The sequence below is a fragment of the Dipteris shenzhenensis genome, chromosome 8, assembly GCF_047967505.1.
Source record: "Dipteris shenzhenensis isolate YYH24624 ecotype China chromosome 8, Dip_SZ_1.0, whole genome shotgun sequence".
Taxonomy (NCBI): Eukaryota; Viridiplantae; Streptophyta; class Polypodiopsida; order Gleicheniales; family Dipteridaceae; genus Dipteris; species Dipteris shenzhenensis.
In genome coordinates, this window is record NC_141603.1 from 13,962,009 (window position 1) to 13,975,046 (window position 13,038).

Genomic DNA, 13,038 nt, shown 5'->3' on the forward strand with positions numbered 1-13,038 from the left:
ACATACAGAATAACATCAAATTAGACATATGAAGGGATCACTGCATTCTGCTAAAGCTTTCCATCATCTCAACAAATTTCCATTTTCTTGTTCATGGATTTCTTGAGTTCTATGAAATGCTCTTTAAAAGTCAAACACACAAGAAAACAAAGCCTGACAATGTAGACTGCTGCAAAACACACAAATAAGGGAACGTGGAACCTTGAAAATTATTTCTCAAAACTGAACGTTCTACAATTGAAAACACTATGATGTTATATGAGCACATTCCCATAGACTCAACAGCTGATGCAAATGATTATTTCATGACTAAGGTGTTGCAGAAAGTTGAATACTGTTCTTTTCACCGTACAGCTCCAGTCTAAATTGGGGGACTCTTAGTCTACTCAAACCCAAGCAATGCAAACAAATATTTCGTAGACTTTTTGCAAGATCGTTTAATGAAATCTTCAATTACTTTCTGCACAAGACGCCTTGGGAAGTCTAGTCATATCGATCACAAAAGAAGACACCATACATTGTGGCATGGCTATGTACACTAGCAGTGGTGGAGACGAGCACTTCTGGTGCATTTGCCCTGCCTACTATGAGATCCGAGGACAATACCATTGCTTCTTTCAGGAGGGACACAAGCTCGGACCATTCTCCCGTGTGATCCATTTCCATGACCAGGTGTGCGTTGGCCTCTTTCTGATGGAGATGCGGCAACACAGAGAGACCCTGCTACATCAAATCAGACAGCACGAGGTGACAGTACCATAGGATACCAACCAAGCACAGACACACGTCACCGACTTCTATGCCTTTGAGTCAGCCCAAGGACACATTGGGGTAGAGGAGCAGCAGATAGCTGACATGAGGGCAATGTCGATCAGCGGGAAGAGACGACACAAAGCGGTGGAGCATGCGACAAAGAGGATGACCAGAGCACGCACGATAGAGGTCCAGCCCATCAATGCTCTACTCAAAGAAGGCCAACAAAACTGAGCTGTCACCCTTGATATGGCTTATCGGATACAAAGATCAGGGAGACCATGCCCCCCACCACAACGAGAGAGGGCTTGACAGCTACAGATACTGACATCTTGGCGTCTCATCGGAGAGCTACCACGACCCCTGGCTATGTCTTTGGAGCAAATGCACTATCTGCTTGAGTCTCTTGAGCATTTTTGAGACTTAAAGATTATTAGCTTAGCTTAGCACTCAGCAAGGGCCTTAGCGAGCCCTTTGCTTCAACTTGTACGAGCTATTCTCCTGATTGTACTTGGTCTCATATGCCCGCAAGCCCTCTTGAAGACGTTAGTACAACTCCGTCCCTCCCTCTATCTATCTATCTATCTATCTTTGGAGCAAATGCACTATCTGCTTGAGTCTCCTGAGAGTTTTTGAGACTTTAAGATTATTAGCTTAGCTTAGCACTCAGCAAGGGCCTTAGCGAGCCCTTTGCTTCAACTTGTACGAGCTATTCTCTGGATTGTACTTGGTCTCATAGGCCCCCGAGCCCTCTTGAAGACGTTAGTACAACTCTGTCCCTCCCTCTATCTATCTATCTATCTATCTATCTATCTATCTACATACATACATACATACATACATACATACATAATATATATATAGATACACACACACACACACACACAAGATCAGGTCTGCGTTGGTCTCCACTTGATCGAGATGAGACGTCATAGAGAGACCCTTCTGCGTCAAATCATAGAGGGAAAGAGGGCGACTTAGCAGGGGACTGCGATGGATCAACCTCAGCGACACGTCATAGACTTCTACAGATTCAAGTCTTCCCTTGGACATGTTACGATAGAGGATGAGGAGATCGACGACATGAGAGCGGTATGGACCAATGAGACGAGACGACAATGAGAGAGATACAGCCAAAGACACTAGAGCCACCCACGATGCGGCCACGAACTAGAGCACGTGTCATCGAGGTTCAGCCTCTTATAGTGCTACTGCAAGGAGAAGCCCTCCTTCAGCCCCATTCACTCCTTCGCACTCCTTTCTCTCCTGCAGGCTGAAGCGCCCTCCATCATCATCTACTCCCCTTCAGCCCTCCTTCAAAGCTCAAACTCCACTCCTTCAGCCCTCTTTCAACCCTCTTTCAGCCTTCTGTTCCCTTCTCTTTCAGCCCCCACTTTCTAGTTCCAGCCCTCTCTTTCAACCCTTGGCTCTCTTTTCAGTTTCAGCCCCCCTTTCAAGCTTCCATGGCTCACTGCTAAGGTAGCTTCTAAGTTCTAATTTGTAACTTGTTCTAAGTTCTAACTTCTAAGTGACATTGTGGTAAGTAAGTATTATGCACTAGATTTTAAGTTACAGGTAGGCTGTAGGCTATAGCATTCTAAATGTGTGTGTTCTCATCTCAAAACCCCCTCTTGCTGATGTGGCGTTTCCCCGTTTCAGCCCTCCCAAAAATCCCGAAACGTTTCCGTTTCCATTTCTGTTCCCCGTTTCCCCGTTTCCGTTTCCCCTAACTATGATGAGAAGTGAAGGCCAAGGGGGTTGCTTTTATAGACCCCTTTGGGCCTCAAACTGACTGACCAATAGGATTCTGCCTACCAACCAAGCTGCTCCTCACCAACCTACTGCTGCTACTACTGTTGAGCCACCTGCTGCTGACATGGCAACTGACTAGCCACGTGGCAAATGCTGATGTCAACACTGCCACATGGCAGCACTTGTGCTGCCTGCGTGTCCAGCACTTGCTGGCTGACTGCATGGCAGTCCCACGTGGTAGCTGCTGACATGGCTACTTGCGTGGCAAGCCACGTGGCTGCCTGCATGGACTGCTTGCTGAGCTGGCTGCCTGCGTGCCACTCCAGCATGGCTATGGGTTGTGGATGCCCGTGACAATACTTGAGGCAGATGAGCCTAACATTTCTCATGATACACAAGACAATGTGCATTGGATGCAGCACAGATTGACTCCATTAAGATAAACCATACTTGCAAGTTTGTGGACTTGCCTTCCGGCAAGAAGGCAATTGGCACCAAGTGAGTGTACAAACTCAAAAGAAAACCAGATGACTCAAAAGAAAACCAGATGGTTCCATAGAAGTATAAAGCTCGTCTCATGGCAAAGGGCCATGCACAACAAAAAGGCAGAGATTATGATGAATCTTTGCCCCCACTTCTTGTATGACCACCATTAAGTGTGTGGTTGCATTGGCCGCATTTCATGGATGGAAATTCCATCAGCTGGACATTAAAACTGCATTTTTACCACCCAGGGAATGCAGAATACCCCACATGAGAGCACCTTCTATGTCAAGAAGGATGGGGCGGATTCACTCATCATTGTTCTCTATGTCAATGACATGCTGCTCACTGGTACTAATGCTGCAAAAATGCAGACTTTAAGGCTGAATTACAGCAGACATTTGAGATGCCAGATTTGGGGTTGCTTCACTACCATTTGGACATCAAGTCTATATAGGATGATAGAGGTATTGGGCTGTTGCAATCCAAGTATATTGGTAAGCTCCTGGAACAGTTCAGATTTCAGAATTGCAAGCCCATCTCTACTCCTATGGAGCATGGGCTTAAGTTGTCCGTTCATGATGCCAGTGAACCTTTTGATGCCTCTATTTACAGCAGGCTGTCGGATGCCTTATTTGTTTATGCAACACACGTCCTAAATTTAGTATGCAGTGTCAGCTGAGCAGGTTTATGCACAGCCCAAATACTTCACACTGGCAAGCTGTGAAGCGTGTGTTCCATTATCTATAGGGCACCCAATCTCTTGGTTTGCTCTTTCCCAGGGGGGTGGACTTTCGCTGACATGCTTACAAGCGATCCAGATTGGGCTGGTGATTTTGATACTCCGCAATCCACCAGTGAAATTGTTCCTTTCTTAGACACATGCCTAGTTAAGCAAGAAACACTCTACAGTGGCTACCTCATCATGTGAGTCTGAGTACAAGGCAGCCTTCACGACCATAGTCCAGTGTATTTGGTTGAGATGGCGTTGTGGTGTTGTCCTCCTCTACAGAGGCCCTCCAGAGAAATTCAGATGCATTACAGTCATTTCGCGAGTCACATGATTTGAAGGTCAACCTTGGTAAAACCAAGGTCATAATCAATAATACATCACGAGCAGCTATGCATAGAGAGCAATTCACCTTTGATGGGTTACCAATTGAGATTGTTTCATCATACTTTATCTAGGGGTTCTCTTCTCTGGTCCTATTTTTAAGATGAGACCGGTGATGCAGGCCCGTTTGACCAGAGGATATGCCTCACCAGCCACACTAGAAAGACATTGCTTCAACTCACATTTTAAGGACCCTCAGAGCAAGGCTCTCCGCTTCGACTCCTTAGTCCAGCCAACATGCATGTAGGGTAGCCTGTGTTGGGGACCGGATCTCTGTGGTGCAGAGTGGGCTCGAGTAGAGAGTCTCAAGGTTCTCATTCTATCGAGGATGACATGTAGTAAGCCATCAGTTCCCCACCCGATCATCCACGCCGAGTTTGAGGTCGTCCCTGTTGCAGCTCGATGCAACATTCCTTGTGATCACTTATCTATACCATATTAAAGGATAGACGATTGCACTTCAAGGTGATGCCAACTACCATAGTTAGCACTGTCCTCTTCTATGACCATAGCAGCTGAGCGTGATCAAAGATGTTGGTATGCACACACATGCAAGCGGTTTGAGAGATTGGGGCTCCACATGGACAGATTACCTCCTTTCCAGTATAGCATTGCGCACCATTTCTCTTGCTCGGATATCATGAGGTCAACCAAGTCATACACGAGGACCTTCTGCATAGCAATACACATTCAGAACCTGGTTTGGCGCCGAGTGAGCTCCCAGTGAAGCTTAGCTTCTATAGAGGCCATTGCTTGCACATTTTCGACAAGGGATTTATTGATCCTCCATGGCTATACTCGGATTCATCTCCCCCATTCATAAAGAGCTCTATTGGGCCGTTTCGGGTTTCTTCCCATCAACTCCGTATTGAGAGTGGGCGAGCTGAGAGAGTACCTAGGGAGAGGAAGATTTGTACCTTGTGTAATCTATAGGAGATTGAGTTAGAGGAGCATTTCATCTTCAGGTGCCCAATGTATTATGAGATATGAGGCCGATACTATTGTCTCTTTCGAATTGATGTCCCACTTCCTCTCCTATCCAAATCAGAGATGCTTAGCCACCTTCATCCATGAGGCAGTTAGGCATTGAGAGCGCCTACTCAAACTAAAGAGACATGGACAGGGGACGTACGCATGTCCATCTCAAAGCATGAGCATAGAGTTCTACTAGCGAGCTTACACAGATCTAGAGATCTAGAGCCAAAAACACAACACACCCGACGGAGGGAAGAGGCACAAAACCTGCTTGGAGACATCCCTTTTGTGTTTAGGCCTAGGCACGACTACAGGACTTACCATGGCCCTTGTCAGACGCAGAGCCACAGCCAAGAGGCCACACCGAACCACACACATAGATAGCCGCCAGCACTCTATCTCTAATCTTATACCACCAAAGCCACACCAACCATTGGGTCCTTCATGACCTGTCTTCTAGGGACTCCAATATCTACTATATATACCGCACTAGACTTGATATTGGATTTGATTGAACATGATGATGATGATTAAGATGATGTTGATGTTAGGACTATGTAGTATTGATCCTTTTATGATTGTAACATTTAGCATCTAGCATGTGTGATGATGCTCGTTTCACTAGCTCCACCCTTTCAACTTGTTGTATCAGGTTACTTATAGTCTACTAGACCCATCGGTCTTCTGAAGACTTTAATAACTCAATCTCTCTCTCTCTCCGGATTTTGACAAACAAGGGCAAGATTTTGACATCCGGATGGGCACAGGACCTAAAAAAATGGTTCAAGAAGTGGGAAGTAGAAGAGTATTTAAACTACTCTTCAGAGGAGATTGATGAAGAGGCTTTTCATTATGACCTGCTGAATGCACTACACAGGAAATGGCAAACAGCAGAAAACAAAGATAAATTTGAGTACTATCGCACATATATCAACCCCGAATATTGGTCAATTTATACAGGAAGGGAGACAACAACGCAGAAGTACATATGTACACCTATAGCAGTGCATAAACGGAGGGCTTTAGCCTCACTTCGCACCCGATCACACCAGCTGCAAATAGAAACAGGGGGATGGAAAAAGATGCCAAGGGAGAATATGCCAACTATGTGATCAAGGTATGGTTGAAACAGAAGAACACATGATAATGATATGCCCTCACTATGCACACATTAGGGAAGAGTTCAATCACCTCCTTGAGGGACATAACAAACTGGCTGATTTGCTGCATAAAGGGTCACCTTCAGCTTTAGGAACATTTGTGTATAAGCTCTTCAAGCATAGGAATCCACCTGAATCCTAGAAGGTGGTTTCTCTTTCCACCCTCCCATCTTCGGGAGGAGCTTTCATGTACTTGTGATATTGTATTGCCCAGGTCCCATAGGCCGGTTTTGGTCTTCAGAGGACGATAATATATTCTTCTTCTTCTTCTTCTCTCTCTCTCTCTCTCGCTGCCCTTCACGTTTTCCCTCACACTACTCGCTCCACTCGTCCACCACCCCCATCCCTTGTAATAGCTGGTATGATGATGAGTGCAAGGCTTTACGCCATCAACTTAGATTCAAAACCACCACCTAGGACCATCCCTTGTAATAGCTGGTACGATGATGAGTGTAAGGCTTTACGCCATCAACTTAGATTCGAAACCAAAAACCACCTCCCGAACGAATTAGAGATGCTACGTGATTATTGCCGATTGGTACGTAGGAAGAAGCTAGATTTCGTCCGCTGAAACGAGAAAGAACTAGTGAATATTCTGTTTAGTAACAACTCTTAAGGACTTTTGGCGGAGATTTCTAGAGGGGTGGTCCCCTTCACCACTCACTAACACTCAAGTCTCGCATAATTATGCACGCACTTTATGATATCCCAAATCATCCTGCTCCCGATCTCTCACACATACCATCGCCCCACATCCTGCACACTCTTCACTAAGGGGGGTGTGAAGGATTCCATGATGAAACTTCGGCCGAGCGAAAGATCATGAGGGCCTATGCACTGAATTCATTGCATATGGGACTAATCTCCTAGCCCCGATCTTAGCAAATCTCTTTAATGAAGCGGTTTATTTTGGAAATTGGGTTTCCACTCACCTGGACTGTCAACACTATCTCACCCATCCACAAGGCAGGGGATCCCATGAGCCCGGAGAACTACAAGACCATTATGATCGGACATGTCATGTCCAAGATTTATGCGTCAGTGCTTGATTCTGAGGTCAATCGCTTTGCAGAGTGCTGGGAACTCAGAGCAACTCGACTGGCTAGATTCCGATGCGATCATGGAACCATGGATCACATTCTCACACTCCGGTGTATCATCGAGGAGGCAAGGGCACGAAAGCAGAGGGTATATTATTGCTTTGTGGATTTTTGCAAAGCCTTTGATACGGTTCTAAGAGCCCACCTCCTCCGACGCCTACAGGATTTGGGGTATGACCAGGAGATCATTTGGGCCGTCATGGCACTTTACAAGAGAGTCTCAGGCAAAGTCCGAGCAGGGTCCGGGCAGGGTCAGGGTGGATAGAGGAGATCATGAGAACTATTGGAATCAAACAAGGTTGTCCTTTATCAGCTACCTTGTTTGGCCTCTACATTGATGAGCTTGAGACAGTTATCCAGACACTGGGGGGGGATGGGTGCTCTCTAGCTGGCACATTGATCCGGATATTGCTATATGTAGATGACGTGGCACTTTTGTCTTCATCAATAGAGGGCCTCTAGAGACACCTTGATGCACTACAGTCCTTTTGTGAGTCCCATGATTTGAAGGTCCAACCTTGGTAAAACCAAGGTCATGATCTTCAATACATCTTGAGCCATTATGCAGTTCACGTTTGACCGGTCGCCTATTGAGATTGTTTCCTCATATACATACCTTGGGGTTATCTTCTCTAGACCTATCTTCACTATGAGACCCGCGATGCAGGCTCGTTTGAGCAGGGGATACGCTTCATTGGCCTAATTAGAGAAGCAGTGCTTCCGCTCACACTTCCAAGATCCGTGGACCAAGGGATTGTTGTTTGACTCCTTGGTCCGTACAATGGGGATGTATGCAGCCCTTGTTGGGGGCCGGTTCTATCAGATATAGAGTGGGCTCGTGGGGAGCGGCTACAGGTTCTCATGCTATCACGGATGATCCGCGGTAAGCCGTCCATCCCTCACTAGATTATTCAAGCTGAATTTGGGTCATCCCCACTACAACTGGATGCAATATTTCAGGTTATCACCTACCTATACCGGGTTAGGGGGTACGGGGATTGCACTTCTGGGTGCAGCAGATTATCTTGGCTAGCATTGTCCTCTTCTATGGCACTATCAGCATCAAGTGACTAGAGATGTTGGTATGCATGCACAAAGAGATGGTTTGAGCAATTGGGGCTCCACATGGACAGACTCCCTCCCTTCCAATACAGCATTGATGCACCGTTCTCTCCTCTCTTGTCACACTAGGTCAACCGGATCATCTGCGAGGATCTCTTATAGCTACACACATTTCGGACCTGGTTGGGACCAAGCGAGCTTCTAGTGAAGCTCAGCTTCTACATGGATTATTGTTTACATATCACAAAAGAGGGTTTCATTGACCCACCGGGATACACGCGGATCCACTTACCCCACTCATTGAGGATCTCTATTGGGCAGTTTCGGGTCTCTTCACATAGACTGCGCATTGAGAGTGGCAAGGCAAAGGGTCTACCCCGGGAGAGGTGCATATGCACATTATGTGACATATAGGAGATCGAGTCAGAGGAGCATTTCATTTTCAGATGCCCAGTCTACCACGCTTCTACTGCCTCTTCAGAGACAGTTCTGGAATGTTGTCTCAGTTATAAGGACTCTCCATAACCATCTAACAAGAGCAGACCTCCGCCTTAGTGGACCCTTCTCAGGGCTCGATCACAGAGTTCTTCCAGCCAGAGCATGTGGACCCCCATACTACCATTATCAGACCCTAGTATCTCGAGGATAGAGGAGTATCTCATGCACTGAGGATTGCCATTGGTCAAATGCGGGTTTCATCCCATCACCTAAGGATTGAGGTAGGGAGAGCAGCAGGTATACCTAGAGAGCAGCGGATCTACACGCTATGTATGCTGATGGCGGTTGAGACAGAGGAGCATTTTCTTTGTGTTTGGTTGCTCGATTAGTAGCTCCACCCTTGCAGCTGGATTGTGTCAGGTTTCTCACAATCTCATAGACCCATTGGTCTTCTAAAGACTTAAATAATCTCTCTCTCTCTCTCTCTCTCTCTCTCTCTCCCCCCCCCTCCTTGCTGTACATGATCTCCGTACCTCACTGTATGTGCTCTCCATGCCAACCATACCTTGCCGTATGTGCTCTCCGTACCTCACCATACCTGCTCTCTGTACCTGCCTGCAACACCTCACCGTACCTGCAATATCGTCCGTACTTGCCTGCCTTTTTTGTACTTGCCTCTCTCTTCATCCATACTTGTCCCGTCTGTACAGTGTAGCAGAGCAGTAGCAGCACAAAGCAAAGTAGGGTTTGAGATCACCCCAGGCTGAGCTAAGCCCTTGGCTCAGCTTGGGGGAGTAGCTTCAGCAAAACGGTTTATCAAAGTCTGCACAGGCCACCATGGAATTCCCTAAGATGAAGATTTGTGCCACTACACCAATTAAAAAGCCCTCTTACTCTGACGTTGCAGCGTCAACATCCACACCCAGCCCATATGCATTGCATTACAAAGTCTTCAAATTATCCAATTGCTTCCACAGATATGCGATCCGTGATTCATTGTGAATCTGATACAATGAGGCTAACTTATCCCAAGCATCCTTTGTAGTGTTGCAAGACCTGAAGTGAGGGATTATCATCCTCTTAACTGACAATGCAATCAAGGCATGAGCTTGAGCATCTCTACCACCCCTCTGATCTGATCCTAATTAGGAGGCACCACGGTAGCAGAGGTAGATGATGAAGAGCTAACAACATACACTATAGTAGCATGTGCAATGGCAGCAAGTACCTGTGACAGAGGTCTCACCTCAATACCTGCAATAATATTCCATAAGTTCTTGGCCACCAACACAAGACACATCATATAAGACCACATGGGGCAGTTGGTGCCATCAAGCTTGTCTTCAAGAGCAAGCATACCAAGAAGATCATTGCTTGCCATTACAGATAAGGCACAAATGCAAAAAACCCAAAGGAAACTGGTTGAATCAAATGACAGCAATAGGCATGTGCAATGTCTTATTCTAACCACACAAGGTGAAGGGCATGCACAATTTTTGCAAGTGGAATGACCTGCAAATAGAAACCAAGGCACAAAAACAAATGTACCAGAGAAAGGGCTTTACAGAAAAGACTGCACAGCATGGGCAGTAAATGCAATAAGTCCTGACTGATGCAACAATCAACTGCAAGCAAAATTGACTGCACAGCTCCTTCCGAAGAGCGTCAAAACTGCATAAAACACTGTCGAACTGCTCCAATGAGTCTGAATCAGCAAGAGAGGTAAAATGAACCTGAAAACTCAGAAAAGAGCTCGCAAATTGAGAAAACACTACAAAAACGCTTCAAATGATGTTTCTGCAAAGAACTGCTCCAGAAAAAAGCATAAAACGGCTTCCAAAAGCATCTGAACAGCTCCAAAAGTCACGGAAGCTGCTCAGAAATGCTCTCTGACAAAGGTATCCAGAAATGAGCCTTCAGGAATCTGTCTTGCAGGCTATTTGAGCTCCAAACAAAGTCACAGTTCAGTACAGCAGCTATTTGCAGCTCCTAGGAGAGATGCAATACTGTGAATCAACTTAGAACGAGTCACACTGGCTGGAAACAGCAGCAAAAAACTCCAAATGCAGTTGCACTAACAGAAGTAGGTCTAGCAGCTCCAAACAGGGTTGCAGAAACAGCAAAAGTCACCACAGGAGCTCCAAAAACAGTCACAGGTATGCAGAAGTGTTGCTGCAGGTGGCTGCTGCACCTAGAGAAGTCGCCTGAAGTTGTAGCTCACCTTTTCTGCCACAGGACTACTCCAAGGCTGAAGTGCAGAAGGCAAGACCTCAACTCTACTCAGATACCACCGTTAGGTTGCTAGGAAGCAATGGAACTGAGAAATTGAACTTAGAAGCTGAAAAAAGAGCTGTATTATTACAGGAGCGGTTATAAGTCTAACCATAGCGAAGTCAGAAACACTCCCTAACGGACTCAATGTGATGTACTAAAAAATGAATATCAGAGTCATCTTCCCAATCATAATTTCCCTTTAAACAAAGTAAACCTTTTCAACGTCGCATTGCTTACACATGGACAGTCCTCCTTACAATAGAGCACTTCCCTTTCATAGTCTCAGGATACTCGCAAGACACACAATGAATATAAACGGGGAGGGAGTTTGTAGCATGATGCATCCTTCTTCTTGCTAGCTTGCTACTACATCTAGAAAAACATGAATCCACAAACAATCTTGGCACTTAAACGGCTGTCTCTCTGGACTCTCAACGTTCTCTCAGAATTCAAAAACCTCTTGCCTTAGGGATCCTCAATTGGATTCAAGTGTTATGTCCATTCACATCTGGATTCAATAAACTTTTATCTTGCCTTATTCCATCCATTTGTAGAGGGCAATTAGAATCTCCCAGAGCGCATGGGCTTTGATAGGTATTTTAGCTCACGGTATGGCCTTGCAGGCTAGTGTGCGTGCTAGTGTGCACATTGTGCACTATTAGCTCATTAGCATAAAGTTGACTGTATACCTTAAAATTTTGGAAAATTGGCAAAGCACTGCCCCTTAGGCAGGAGGAGGGAGCCTGTACAGACTAGGTGAGGGATAAAGATCATCACAAATCTATTTCGTAAGCAAGGCAGCAAAGATAGATACTTCGAGACAAACTCACATACTCAAGGACACAAAGAATTGATAGCAGAGGAACACACTCCAAAGCAACTAAAATAGAAAGCCACAAGCTCACTAAAGTTGAACAAGTTAGGAAACGAATGTTGAAAACAGAATAAGAGAACATTACTTTTACCATCAAACTTTGAATTCAGCACATTATTACTTCACCCTCAATGCCCTACTAACACTTTAATAAAAGAAATAAGTGGCTTACAAGGATTTGCTAGCACAAGTACAAGGTCCACTGTTGGGTTCCGAGCAGCAACAGCCAAGGCAAGGGCCCCACCTAGCGAGTCTCCCACCAAGTAAATGGGCCTTGATGGTGCACGACCACCTTCTTCTAGGATCATGTTCTCCACCATATGAATGAGCCCTGCAAGATATATAATGTCACTCCTTGTGCAAGAGCCAAGCCAAACCATGGGATGTTCCCTGTTAATACAATGTTCATTACGTATATCCATATCTTTAACATAATACAAATCTATTAGGCCTAGTAAACATACAAAAACACAAAATGGACTCTTATGAGACTAATTCACAAGCTATATAAGCATGCAAGTGGCAAAAAACTCAAGTGTAGAAGCTTGTTTCATTACCATAAAAATTATTCTTTGTAAACAAGATTGACAGCTCCAACATATGAGCAACAAAGCCCTCTAGAAAAGGAGCGATAGAGGAGGAGCAATTATGTCCTTTAATAGAGTTACCATGATGAGCAATTAAGAAGGCAAGGGGAACTTGCATGAGTTCTCATTCACTTAGAAACAATTATTCCTTGCCAAGTAGAGGCACCAGCAAACGATGTTATTGCAAGAAAACAAAGTGCCTTTCTTTGAAGAAACATTGTCATCAAGGGGAGTCCTCAACTTGGATAGACAAGTAGAAATCCTCAACCTAAGATTCAACGAGATACACGAGGGTGCAGCCAGACATCCTTAATGAAAGAGAAAATAAAGTATATCATGGAGCTGTAGTCAAACTAAGTGTATGCGATACAAAAAAATGCCTTAACAATAGGATTCACAATTGCAAACGTGATCCACCCAAGACCCCAGCTTGCTAATGTGAACCAAAAGCCAATATCACTCAAAC

General features: G+C 45.3%; 1 protein-coding gene across 2 annotated transcripts in view; it reads right to left on the reverse strand.

Annotated features, from left to right (window-relative positions):
• Nucleotides 1-13,038, reverse strand: part of LOC147899148 (phytyl ester synthase 1, chloroplastic-like) — a 72,335-nt gene that overhangs the window by 45,747 nt on the left and 13,550 nt on the right. For both annotated transcript variants that reach the window (XM_087377900.1, XM_087377899.1), the window contains exon 4: nucleotides 12,158-12,316. In XM_087377900.1, coding sequence (XP_087234026.1) covers nucleotides 12,158-12,316 — 159 coding nt within the window. The remainder of the gene's footprint in view (nucleotides 1-12,157; nucleotides 12,317-13,038) is intronic.